The sequence below is a fragment of the Triticum urartu genome, chromosome 1A, assembly GCF_056163025.1.
Source record: "Triticum urartu cultivar PI428250 chromosome 1A, HENAU_Tu73, whole genome shotgun sequence".
NCBI lineage: Eukaryota > Viridiplantae > Streptophyta > Magnoliopsida > Poales > Poaceae > Triticum > Triticum urartu.
In genome coordinates this window covers 467,695,028-467,707,313 of record NC_141873.1, presented here as the reverse complement: position 1 = coordinate 467,707,313, position 12,286 = coordinate 467,695,028, and the positions used below count along the sequence as shown (strand labels likewise).

The window sequence follows — 12,286 nt, the reverse complement described above, 5'->3', positions numbered from 1 at the left end:
CTTAAGCAAGATGACATGATGTAGAGGGATAGTTTCATGCAATATGATTAAAAAAAACCCATCTTGTTATCCTCGATGGCAACAATACAATACGTGCCTTGCTGCCCCTTTTGTCACTGGGAAAGGACACCGCAAGATCGAACCCAAAGCTAAGCACTTCTCCCATGGCAAGAAAAACCAATCTAGTAGGCCAAACCAAACTGATAATTCAAATAGACTTGCAAAGATAACCAATCATACATAAAAGAATTCAGAGAAGATTCAAATATTATTCATAGATAGACTTGATCATAAACCCACAATTCATCGGTCTCAACAAACACACCGCAAAAAGAAGATTACATCAAATAGATGTCCACAAGAGAGGGGGAGAACATTGTATTGAGATCTAAAAAGAGAGAAGAAGCCATCTAGCTACTAACTATGGACCCGTAGGTCTGAAGTAAACTACTCAACTTCATCGGAGGGGCTTGGATGATGATGTAGAAGCCCTCTGTGATCGATGCCCCCTCCGGCGGAGCTCCGGAACAGGCCCCAAGATGGGATCTCGTGGGTACAGAAAGTTGCGGCGGTGGAATTAGGTTTTTGGCTCCGTCCCCGATCGTTTGGGGGTACGTAGGTATATATAGGAGGAAGGAGTACATCGGTGGAGCTTCGAGGGGCCCACGAGGCAGGGGGCGCGCCCTAGGGGGGCGCCCTCCACCCTCGTGACCGCCTCGTGGCTTTCTTGACGGAAGGTCCAAGTCTCCTGGATCTTATCTGATGAGAAAATCACGTTTCCGAAGGTTTCATTCCGTTTGGACTCCGTTTGATATTCCGTTTCTCTGAAACACTGAAATAGGCAAAAAACAGCAATTCTGGGCTGGGCCTCCGGTTAATAGGTTAGTCCAAAAAATAATATAAAAGTGGAAAATAAAGCCCAATATTGTCCAAAACAGTAGATAATATAGCATGGAGCAATCAAAAATTATAGATACGCTGGAGACGTATCACGTAGTATCATGTCATGAATCATGGTCGCTGCACAATTTCATGGAGAGTTGAGGCGTAGACTCTCATGAGTCAGTCACCTACAGCTTGAACGCCCTAACCAAGCATTAATGGACGTATTCCCGACTATCTAAAGATTACACAAGAAATCTCAATGCAAACATAAACAACAATAGCTAAACGTCGGTTGCCTGAAAATCCGATTTGATTCAGTCGATTTTCACTAGAAGAAAGGAGGCGCCGGATGGAAGGAAGAAACACCCGCAGCGGGGGGCTCGCCGAAGAAGCTTCCCCATGATCTATCTTAGGGGGGGGGCGGTGGTGCAAGTTGATTGGAGAAAAATTTGGCAAGGCCCAAGGCTAGAGGGATGACCGAGGCGGAGGCAAGACTGACGATTGGGGGAGGTTCAGGGGTGGACGGTGCGGGGAGGCGGTCGCGGGCAGCGGGAGAAGGCGGCCCGGCCGGTGGCAGCAGGCGGCTTGATCGGGTGTAGAAGCAGGGGTAGAAGATGAACAGGAAAAGAGTTAGGAGGTAGAAGAAGGTGTGTAAGCCATTGAATCTACATCGAAAGGCTGAAAACGATTCGGCCGACCCTATTTCAATTTTCAGTCGACTGGTATATAGTCTGTCCCAACATAAATAGCAAACAAGCATTGCCGATCCTCTAATCCAAAAGTAGGGTGGTAGTGGGGACAATCCGCTATGGAGATGCCTAGAACATCCACATTATCGTCTATTTCCCATCATCCCATTCCATCCCCGTTTACATGACTGGGTGTAAAATTTCATTATGCCCATGCCCCACCAGGGAACGTTGCCCATTAGTGTCCCTATTCTCATAAAAAAATACTCATATACATAATATGATACTTTATAACATATATACGTGATGTTGTCCTTGGCCCGCTAATGCCCATCCAGGTCGTATTGACTTCTTGGTCATGTTGGCAGCTAAGGTGAGAATATGAGATAGGTTTAAGATTTTTTCGAGGCTTTTTTCCATAAGATTGTTTGTGGATATTTTAAGGTTGACCGTAACGCCGCAATTAAAAACTGGGTTCCCGGTGAGTATTGGGTATGGGGAATAAAATATCATTCCCATCCCTGTTGTACCCTATGAGGAATAAATTAGTTCGGTAAAAATTTCCATAAAAATGTTTTTCAGCCATTCCAACCCTTAATAGATTATAGATAAAATCCCCATGAGTTTGACGGGCATGGGATCCCGTTGCCATCCCTATCCAAGTAACACGACAATACAAAGGCGACCAACTCAAAAGGAAAAAAAAACAATACAAGGTATACATAGAGATAGAGAGTAAGACGGATGTTACATGCAAAAAAAAAAACGATCGAAAGGGATATAACACGGACGCACGATTCACACGGTGCATGGTTGATCAGACGGCGCGTGTTACATCAACGGGGTGTTTTAATACGGGGTTCACGGGCTAGATGAGGTGGACCAGTAGAATTACAGATTAGGAGGGGAAGGCCTCACACCCTCCTGAAAATCAGGGGGCGTAAAACGCCCATGATCGTCCGTAACTCTAGCATTATTGCTGTTCGTGTCCTTTAGGAGGAGGGGGTTGCTGCTGGTTTGGCGCGTGCGCTCCGTAGCCTTCTGCGGGAGGAGGGGGAAACTGTTGCTGCTGGTTGGGTGCGTGCGCTCCATAGCCCTGTGCCGGAGGAGGCGGGTAGGGCGCTTGGTCGTACGGCTGCCCCTCGGGCGGTGCAGAGTACTGCGGGTAGCTCGGCGGCGCGGGCGGCGCCTGCCCCTGGGGAGGCTGCGGCGGGAACTGCGGCTGCCCCGTCGAGATCTCGGCGGCGCCCGCCGGCACCTGCTCGCCTTCCTTGGGCGCGGCGGTCTCGGCAACAGTGGCAGGCTGCGTGCGGAGCATGACGTAGGAGGTGATCCCGAGGGCCGTGGCGACGAGCGTGAGCGCGGCGCCGCCGGCGAAGATGCCGTCTAGGGGGATGTAGCAATAGCCGGACGCTGACGTTTCACGCGTCCCGGGGGCGTTCGCGGCCGCTTCTGCCACCAGCATCCCAAAGGCGACCGCCGCCACAATCCTGCATGCATGCATGCACGTTTAAGTGAGCACTAGTGGTTGGTCACCCACGCGCGACCCGCGTGCTCCGGGTAGCGAGCGGTCGGCCACTCACCATGAGAAGACGGCGCAGATGACGCCGATGACCCGTTTGCTCTGGGAGGGGATGGCGCGGGGCTTGCAGCAGCCGCAGCAGCCGCCGAGGGCCGCGAAGATGATCTGGGCTATGGCCAGGAAGATGGCCGCGCACACCCCGAGCCCGAACGCGGGGTTCTGCGGTTTCAGGCACACCCCGATACCCTCGTACACGTCCAAAATCTGCGAGACATATATCCGCAGTTTCAGCACAGAACAAGAAGAAAACACACGCACACATATACAGACCATGACCAAGAATCCAAGCAAACACACATATGTAGATATGTACAGTACGCAGGGAGATGAAAGTAATGGGGGGCTAGCTTACAGTGAGCTTGGTGCCCTCGGCAGAGAACCCCAGGATGGCACTCAGCACCCCGAGAGAGCCGACGACCGAGCACACGATGATCATCTTCAGATCCATTTTCATGGCCATTACTCTCGATCGAATCTTAACCTTTATCGGGTTGTGGTCGACTGGCGTGCACCCGCGTTTATATAGAGGGAGTGGCCGCCTGACGTGATTCCGCCTGGCAAGCCTATGTCACTGCCAAGCGGAAGACTTTTGCGGCGACCACCATCACTATGGTCTGGCCATGTTCCGCGTAACTCATATCACCATTACGTTTTTTAATGCTGGGACATAATTATATAAGAAAGCTAATGCCTTGTACTAGGAAGTTGACATGGTAGACAGCTTTGCCGTCACGGCATATATCCATATGGTTCTGCCGGCGCGGTAAGTACAATTCTTTTTCTCCCCAAGTTGTAATGTAGTCAAGAGAGGTATCTGTACGGAGTATTGCACTCGATTTGTTTCACACTGTCGTCGGCGACGATCGATCTGTAGCATGGTAATTTCGGTGCAGCCAGCATCGTGTATACGGCATAATTGTCTCTTGGTTTTATCGTCCAGCAGGCACTAGGACTGATGGGGCTAAGAGCATCTACAGTCGGATATAGCTAACGCGCCCCACAAATGTTCACCGACGCAATAAATTTTTATTCCACAATAGATATCTCATTTAGCAAACTCTAATCAAATACAATCACGTACATCATACTGCCTCTACGATCATCCACCGATACTACAACAATACATGTCTTCGGATTACCAAAAATCGGCATGATCTATATACATAATAAGCTATGCACAAAGATAATCCATGGCTGTCCTTGCCTTTCCAAGCGCTCTTAGCGTCTTTGTCGTGAAAGTAACGCTCAAACATGCAAAATGGATTAAGCCGGATCTGCTTATTGCCGGAGCTGTCCGGCCCGTTATTGTCCTTCTTCTCTTGGAGGGCAGTCTGACCATATCACGGACCACCGGACTTGCTTGGCACGGGCGCATGTTTCCCTCCTCTGTCGCTACTGGATGATGTAGGCACGAGCAGCTTCCTCGTACAAGGCGGCGTGACGCCCCTCCGCCTCCGCCATGTCGGCAGCAAGGCAGGCCTCGCCCTCCCGCGCCCTCGGCTTCTTACAGTGGGCACCCAGATCCCTCTAGCACTCATACTCCTCCGCGTCGGAGATGGTCCGATAGACGGGCCTCGAGCTTCCAGCTTTGGCAGATCCGAGCACCCATTGGGCCGCCACAACGGAGTCCTGCCGGATCGAATCTGAACTTGATCATGCGCATACGCCCTAGTCGATGGATTGGGACTGATTGGAGTTGGATCCACTCCCCACCGTGTCGGAGAAGGCTGGGATCATCAGAAGGGAACTTGGGACGGAGTGAAGTCAAGTGGAGCAAAGTGGCTAGGCTTTAGTCTAGGATGCGGATGTGAACGAATATATATGAGGTTGGGGTGGGTTAGCATGGGCCGGGTACGACATGGCAGATGCTCCCTGGACGCATCTAGACCTGCCCATATTCGTCCCAAATTTAGGCTAAATATGAGAGGTATCGGTCAGCCCGGGCGTATAGGGTGGTATGAGAAGCCCGTCTGGCGGTTTGTTTTGACTAGTCAATGACCGGACCGTCCATCGGGCGTATTGGGAGGTTTGGGCGCCCGGCAATAGATGCTCTTAGAGCATCTCCGACTGTTGGAAATATGTCCTAGAAGCAAAACATTGTATTATTATATTTCCATGTTTATAATTAAGAGTTTATATTCTATGCTATAACTGCTATGATCCTGGAATATGCGATTCAGTGGAAAACTCGTATGCACGTGTGGAATGATAAACGACAAAATATGATTCCTAGTCTCGCTTCTATGACTAGCTCAAGTGTTGTTTGTGGTCATGTTTTTCGGATCTTGAGATATTGTTAAGTGTAACGATAGTCTCAAAACGACATTGAGAATATGACGTTAGAAGAACGATCATATTGAATTGACCCAACTTGATTTTTATACTTTCGGATGCTATCGTCACAATTCAATCATCATAACACGGAGAGTTCACACATGCTTTAATTCCTCAGACCATGAGAGTATTTGTAACACGATGGTCATAACGACAACTTACAGGTTCAACGGAAAGTCTGACAAAGAACTAGATAGTTCAAGAGTGGGATTTTCTCCTACGACGATGGAGAGATATTCTTAGGACCCTTTCGGTGTGACGGCATCCATCGTAGTCTAGCTATACACAGGTGACTAGGTCACGAGATGCCAGAACATGTCAACGAAAAACAAGAACAAAACTGATAGTGAGGAGACCGGTATAGTGAGCATGAGAATTATTCAAGGGGATACTGATATATCTCACCTCGGTGTTGTAAAGTACCGCGAAGTAAAGGGAATAGCACGTGATAACCAAGGTTCACTTGAATCTCATTCGTGTACTCATAGGGATCGATATGGACGTCCATGGTTCCACTATCGGTCATTGAATTTGTTCATGTCTATATTTTACCGAACCTACAGGGTCACAAGCTTAAGGTAATCACGATCTGCTGAGTGTTAGTAGGACATGAGTAATGAGAAAATATTTGTGAAATAGTTTTATTAATATTCGAAATAGTTTTAAGAAGAACCGAAAGCGTTTCGGAGTCACCACAAGGATTTCGGGGTTTACCGGGTAATACCGATAAGTAATATATATGTGGAAAATATTTCTAGAGATGTTAAATTAATAATAAAAGTCTCCAATAATATCTAGAAGGCTTTTATATTCAATTAAATATCAACGGATGTTAAAAGGCCAAGTGGTGGAAAGGCAATTGGGCCACATGGGCCTAATAGGAGGTGGCGTCCCCTTTTCTTCTTCGAGAAGGAAGGGGGCGAATTTGAGGGGGACTCCCCGTCCTTGGCCAATGCAATGGGGAAGGGAAACCTTCCCCCCTTGTGGCGCCCCTCCCCTCTCCTGCAATCTATATATACTTGAGGATTTGTCCCTTTGTAGACACAAGTTTTGGAGCTTCCTCTAGTTCTTTAGTTCTAGTTGATCCAATTAGAGCAAGATCTAATCATCTCTAGTCCTCATAATTAGAAGCCCATTGTGGTTCTAGTCTTCTCCCTCTAATTCTCCGGCACCGATTTGTTCTGACGGCGGAGCACTACCGGGTGGTGAAGACTGTACACTTGCAAAATGTAGAGAGGTTGTGCTTACGGTCTTTCATTCAAGGGATTGTTCGTGGATGGTTCGAGGGATCATTCCTCGACGGTTCGAGGGACTTCAAGTATGATCTACACTGACTCTTCTTCCGCTGCAACTCGGAGTTGATAACGATCCGATCCAAACAACATCTTCATAGTGTTCCTGGTTGATAGTAGGACGATTTTTTTTGTTTTCTACTACGTTTCGCAACACCAACACACTCCCTTTTCCTAATCAATTTCATGTATTGAGATAGTTGAGGCAAGAAAATGCTCCAAAGATTTCCATTCTCTAATAAATTATTGAGACGTCCCAATAATCAGCCCATCCACTCCCAATAGAATCGGCAATTTCACCCCCTCCCCACTCCCAATAATTGCCACATGAGTGCATAGCCGTGTGAGACCACTGCGTCATTGCGAGAGACCTGTCGCCACTCACCTGCTCACCATCCCCGATGTCTTCGGCAGCTGAAGACCGACGCATAGCCACCGCTGCTGCCGCTTGCCGACCGCCGTCACCGCTCCCTCGCTCACTGCTGCGCTGCCGCCACCCACCACAACACCTTGTAGCCTGCTGTTGTAGACCACTATGACGCCAGACCGCCGCCGGAGTGTGTTGAGCCACCATCGGAGAAACAACGACATCGCATTGACAGGCGGGCCCTCAAAGTCGGATTTAGTTTCGGGAAATAAATTATTGGGCTGTGAAAAATCACCTCAATTGCAAACCCTCCCTAAATTATTGGTACGGCCAAAAAATGTTTTTTTTAAAGAAGCCAAAAAATGTTTATTGGGTTGTTTTTATTCAGCGCTCTATTGGAGATGCTCTTAGGTCCCGACGATTTTTTATCCCCCGTATGGTCACTAGACCCTTTTGTTTTACCCCGCAACATTTGCCGACGACTCTTGACCCAATGAATGAATCACGATAATGCTAACTGGCGAACGATCGTTGGGAATAAACTATCGGCAAACGCCCTCGTAGCCATTTGATCGAGATCAAACGATGACATTTTTTTCAATAAAAATGTCTTCTCTCAAAAGAAATTGGCATGCTAGTCTGAAGAAATTGCTGCTCCCTATGACCATATTGCCATGAAAATCGTTCACAAATGTCGTACATCCGCCCCAGCAAACGTTAGCTAGTTAAGGGGTCCAAGAATCAAGGGTACAAAGTCAAAGGGCATTATGCCCAAAACTACAAGCAAGGGAAACAACTCTACAGCTAATTAATTAGAAAGAGAGGGATGATTGGAAATGAAATATGTTTTTACCTGATAATTCAACCCAGAGCCCGGGCTCGGATGAGCCAAGTAAACAATACCACGATTTAAAAAGGAAAAATAGTTTAAAAAATTCTAAATTTTTCTATGGTGTAAGATGTTTCTGTGCGTGAACTCGGTTTAAAATTTTGTGAAGTTTGAACATTCAAGAAACTCGTGACAAAAAAGACAAGCAGTACTAACGGGGATTTGGAGCCCGGCCCAAGGTTTGTCCAAAACCGTCTTCTTGAACCACCGCCAAGGGATGCGCACCGCTTGGTTTAAAAGCTGCAGGTGAGACTCGCTGCAGGTTTAGAGCATTACTAGTAGAGTCCTCGTACCCTCAAACCTCTAAAAATAATTGTTTTTTACGGTTTTCGCCAAAAAAACGCCGTAGACTAGAACCTCTAAACCCTCAAACCCGTAAAAAAAATTAGAGGTCTAACCCTCAAACCACTTTGCAATCTGTAGAAGTAAGGGTTGAGGGGAAAATCGCCCCCCAACCCGCACTCCTCCTCCTCACTCGCGCGGGAGCAAACCGCCTCCTCCTCCCGCCGCCTCCTGCCGCGCTGGCCATGGAGGGCCCCGCCACCGCCCCGCCCGCCTCACCCGCCCCCGCCCCCGCCCCCGCCCACCCGACCGTGGCCGACGTGGTGGCGGCGACCCACGTCGGGGCCAAGCGGCGGCGGGCGGGCCTCGCACCTCCTCCTGCCGCCCCGACCACCGTCACCGCCCCGACCACCGTCACCGTCCCGGCGCCCGCCCTCGCCGCCTCCCCGCCGCCCGCCCCGACCACCAAGAAGAGCCGGCCGAAGGCGGCCTCTCATGGGCCGCGAGGGGCAGCCTCCAAGGTCGCCGGCTCGTCCCCGGCCATGACCAAGCCGCGGAAGAAGCCCGCGGCGGCCGCCGTCGCCGAACCTCCTCCCGCCGTGCACGAGGTGTTCAAGGAAATGGCAACCCCATCCTCGTTCATGGACCTCCTCCAAAACGCGAAGGTGGACCTCGGAGCTCCGCCTCTAGACCCCTTTAGGGTTGGTGGCGACTTGGAGGAAAAGGAGGTAGATGAGGAGGATGAACGGGATGACGAGGAGGAGGTGGCCGATATAGGGGAGGAGGCATTCACCGCCGCTTCCCGCCCACACGCGCGGTCGACAAACTACACCGAGGCGGAAGATGTCATCTTGGTTCGTGCTTGGGCAACTGTGGGAATGGATGCAACCACCGGCACCGATCAAACCGGTAAACGGTATTGGCAAAGGATTGAGGACGTCTATTGTAGGATCAAGCCGAAGAATAGTGGGTTCATCCATCGCACTTTCCGGTCGCTTCAAGGCCGGTGGGAGTTGATCAAGCCCGCTTATTCTCGTTGGAGTGCGGCCATGGACCAAGTGATAGATGCACCACCTAGTGGAACCGTGGAGAGTGACTATGTGAGTACATATTTCTTCACTATTTTGATTATGTGTGTGCACTATGCTATTGATGGGTTCTTATGTGATTTATGTGTGGTTGATAGGAGACAATTGTCGGCATGAGGTACAAGGAGATGGCCGCTTCCAAGGGCAAGCCATTCCCATTTAAGCATGTTTGGTCAATTCTTTAAACCTTTGACAAGTGGAAGTTGAGGGATCAAGAGACCGCACCCAAGAAGTCGACAATGCTAAGGATGGATGATAGTGAAGATGAGGAGGAGAGGAACTTGGGCAAGCCCGAGGGAACCAAGAAAGGCAAGCTAAGGGTGAAGATGGAAGAAGAGGCGTCAAGCCTAAGGGAGAATATGGACCACATGATGAAGGCAAGAGAGGAATTGACAACGAAGACATTGGAGACGAAGCTTCTTATCACCGAAAAGAAGAAAGAGGTCAAGCTTGCACAAGTTGAAGCAAAGCGTGAAGAAGCAAAGCGCAAGGCCGAGTTGGAGGAGAGGATGATCAAGCTCAAAGAGGAAAAGGTATGGAAAGAACTCATGGTGGAAGAGAAAGAGCACATGATGATGTCCAAGAAGGACATGGATGAAGACCAATCGTGAAATAAGGACTCCAGTCATCCTCCAGCCTCCTCAGCGATTTGGGCTTCCTGGCCGTTGGATCGAAGCGCTTGATGCGATCTGAGTCGTCGGATCAAGCCCTGGAATGACCTCGTCCGTCGGATAAAAAATAGTTACTGCTGCAATGAACAGTTTCACCTCGACCGTGCCACCGCGCGTAAATAGCCTGCCCCGCCAGGGGCATTTTCGTCATTTCACTCACACGGGGTATAAATGGGCCGGCTCCCGTGGAGGCAACCCTAGCCGGCTCCCCTCCCCCTCCCGCGCGCCTCCTCTCACTCTCTCTCGTTCCCCTCCCCTCCCCTCGCCTCCCCTCCCGCACGCCTCCTCTCCTCCCGCCCACATCGCCGCCGCCGCCACCCACCTCCCCGCGTCGTCGGCGGCCAGATCCACCGCAGTAAAGCCCCCCTGGAGGGAGGACGAGGAGCACGATGGCGGCGGCAGCGGGGAGGAGTAGCAGCAGGGCAAGGCGGCGGCGAGTGGGCGCCCGCCCTCTCCGTCCGCGAGCTGGTCCCCGGGCACGGCGGCGGCTCCCGAGCCCTCCTGCTCCAACCCCGCGGAGTGCTCGAGTCTGGAGGGGCAGCAGACGGTGGTGGGCGATTGCGCTGCCGCCATCTCCTTCGTCCTGCCCGCCCGACCCCCGACGCTCACTTCCCCGGCGTCGTCGCCGTCGTCCACAACCACAACCACTGCCACCGCACCCCCACCCTATCCCCATCGCTGCAGGGCCCCACCTTCTCCCAATCCCCTCAACCTTCTCTCCCGTGGCCAGAGGATTCGCCCCTCACGGGATCGATTCCTCCGAGCCAGCAGTCTGCAGGGCCAGACGGGAGCGGCACGGCCCCCATCGGTGCGTCGGTGACGACGATCCTGCGGGTCGAGGCTGACCCCCAACGACGCTGGTGCTGTGTCAAGCCGGCGCGTGCTTCTGCTCGCGGGACAACGTTGTTAAGTGGCGTTATCCCTTGTTATTTTGTAAAATCAGTGGTGTGCGGTGGTGTTAAGAAGACTCAGGGATATGATTAGTATTGGGTTTTGAAATGTATCTGGAAGGTCATCCCTTTGATCTTCTAGTCATATAAGGGTGAGGTGTAATGGTTAGTCATCAACCCTTTGATCTTCTGGTATGTAGAAACTGTCAAACTGCAGCATTTGGCAAAGGTTTGTAGAGGGAATATTGACAATACTAATATCTCTTTAGGTTTTAAGCAACCCATGGCTTATTCATCACGGCAAAACTATCTATAGAACTAAAAAATGATGCAGACAATTGAAAAATCAAAAAGTCATGGATATCTTCATCTTCTTGGTCTACGCATTTATTATTGTGGCATTTAGATGCTTATTTCGTTGGTATTCCATACTTCACTTTGCACCATCACTTGATAGTTGATACTACTATATACCACGAAAAATGCATCTCCATTTTCCTTTTCAGCAATGTTTAATGTTTGTATCTTAATCCTTTTTATGTCTTTTTTAGAAGACACATGCAATATGTTTGACCATAATGAAACCTGGTCAAGGCCATCCTCTATTCACGGCAAAGTGCTCACTTACCTTTCTTCCATTGTATATCTGCAAATGTTAGGCATGGACAACCCAAATAATTTGATTATGAGTATATTCTGATTTCTTCTGCTTTGGATGAAATTATGATTTTATAGGCCCAAATAATTTTACTTCAGGATTCTCAGCTGTCCAATCACCCATAAACTTTGAGGTGGGATTTCCCTTAATTTCGTTTTAGAGGTGTACTTATTTAGAGCATTTATGTCTTTGTCTCACATCATACCTACAAGAAGTGAGTTTCTCTTAATTACATGAGAGTAAACAACAGATGATTGAATACATGGTTGAGTATGGTTGTAATCAAGCAGCTGTAGTTTACGTATGAAGATGCAATTTTTCTTTTCATGTACAAGAACGAACACCAGTAGAACTGGCATGTCTCTTTCATGAGATGTTTATATGTTATGTTCCTTTCCACTAACATGAAATTAATTGTCTTGTCCTAATTATTTTGTACCAGGAATTTCAGCTAGAACATAGAAGTCATTAAACCTTGAGGAAAGAATTGTGTGTGTTGCAACTGGATAATATGTGCGAGCCAGATGTATCGTCAGGTGACCAACTTGAATTGTTTTTACTGCTGTTGCATATGTGAAATGAAATTTATTCTTCTACTATGTGCTAGCCTGCAATACATGATATGCACACGTGTCACCATTGGTTCATGTTGTACTATG

General features: G+C 49.3%; 1 protein-coding gene across 1 annotated transcript; it reads right to left on the bottom strand.

Annotated features, from left to right (window-relative positions):
• Positions 1 to 2,320: 2,320 nt before the first annotated feature.
• Positions 2,321 to 3,642, bottom strand: LOC125532913 (protein VASCULATURE COMPLEXITY AND CONNECTIVITY-like). Its single transcript, XM_048696774.2, has 3 exons — positions 3,509 to 3,642; positions 3,158 to 3,360; positions 2,321 to 3,064 (listed from the first exon to the last, which is right to left on the bottom strand). Exons 1-3 carry the CDS (start codon positions 3,614 to 3,616, stop codon positions 2,548 to 2,550), a joined length of 828 nt encoding a protein of 275 aa, XP_048552731.2. The 5' UTR covers positions 3,617 to 3,642; the 3' UTR covers positions 2,321 to 2,547.
• Positions 3,643 to 12,286: the final 8,644 nt, after the last annotated feature.

What these genes read in the sequence shown, in the direction of transcription:
- LOC125532913 (XM_048696774.2), bottom strand. Translation starts at nt 3,616, where the DNA reads ATGGCCATGAAAATGGATCTGAAGATGATCATCGTGTGCTCGGTCGTC. An exon ending in CCGAGGGCACCAAGCTCACT is followed by an intron (nt 3,361 to 3,508) that starts GTAAGCTAGCCC and finishes TATGTCTCGCAG; the next exon opens with ATTTTGGACGTGTACGAGGG. An exon ending in ATCTGCGCCGTCTTCTCATG is followed by an intron (nt 3,065 to 3,157) that starts GTGAGTGGCCGA and finishes GCATGCATGCAG; the next exon opens with GATTGTGGCGGCGGTCGCCT.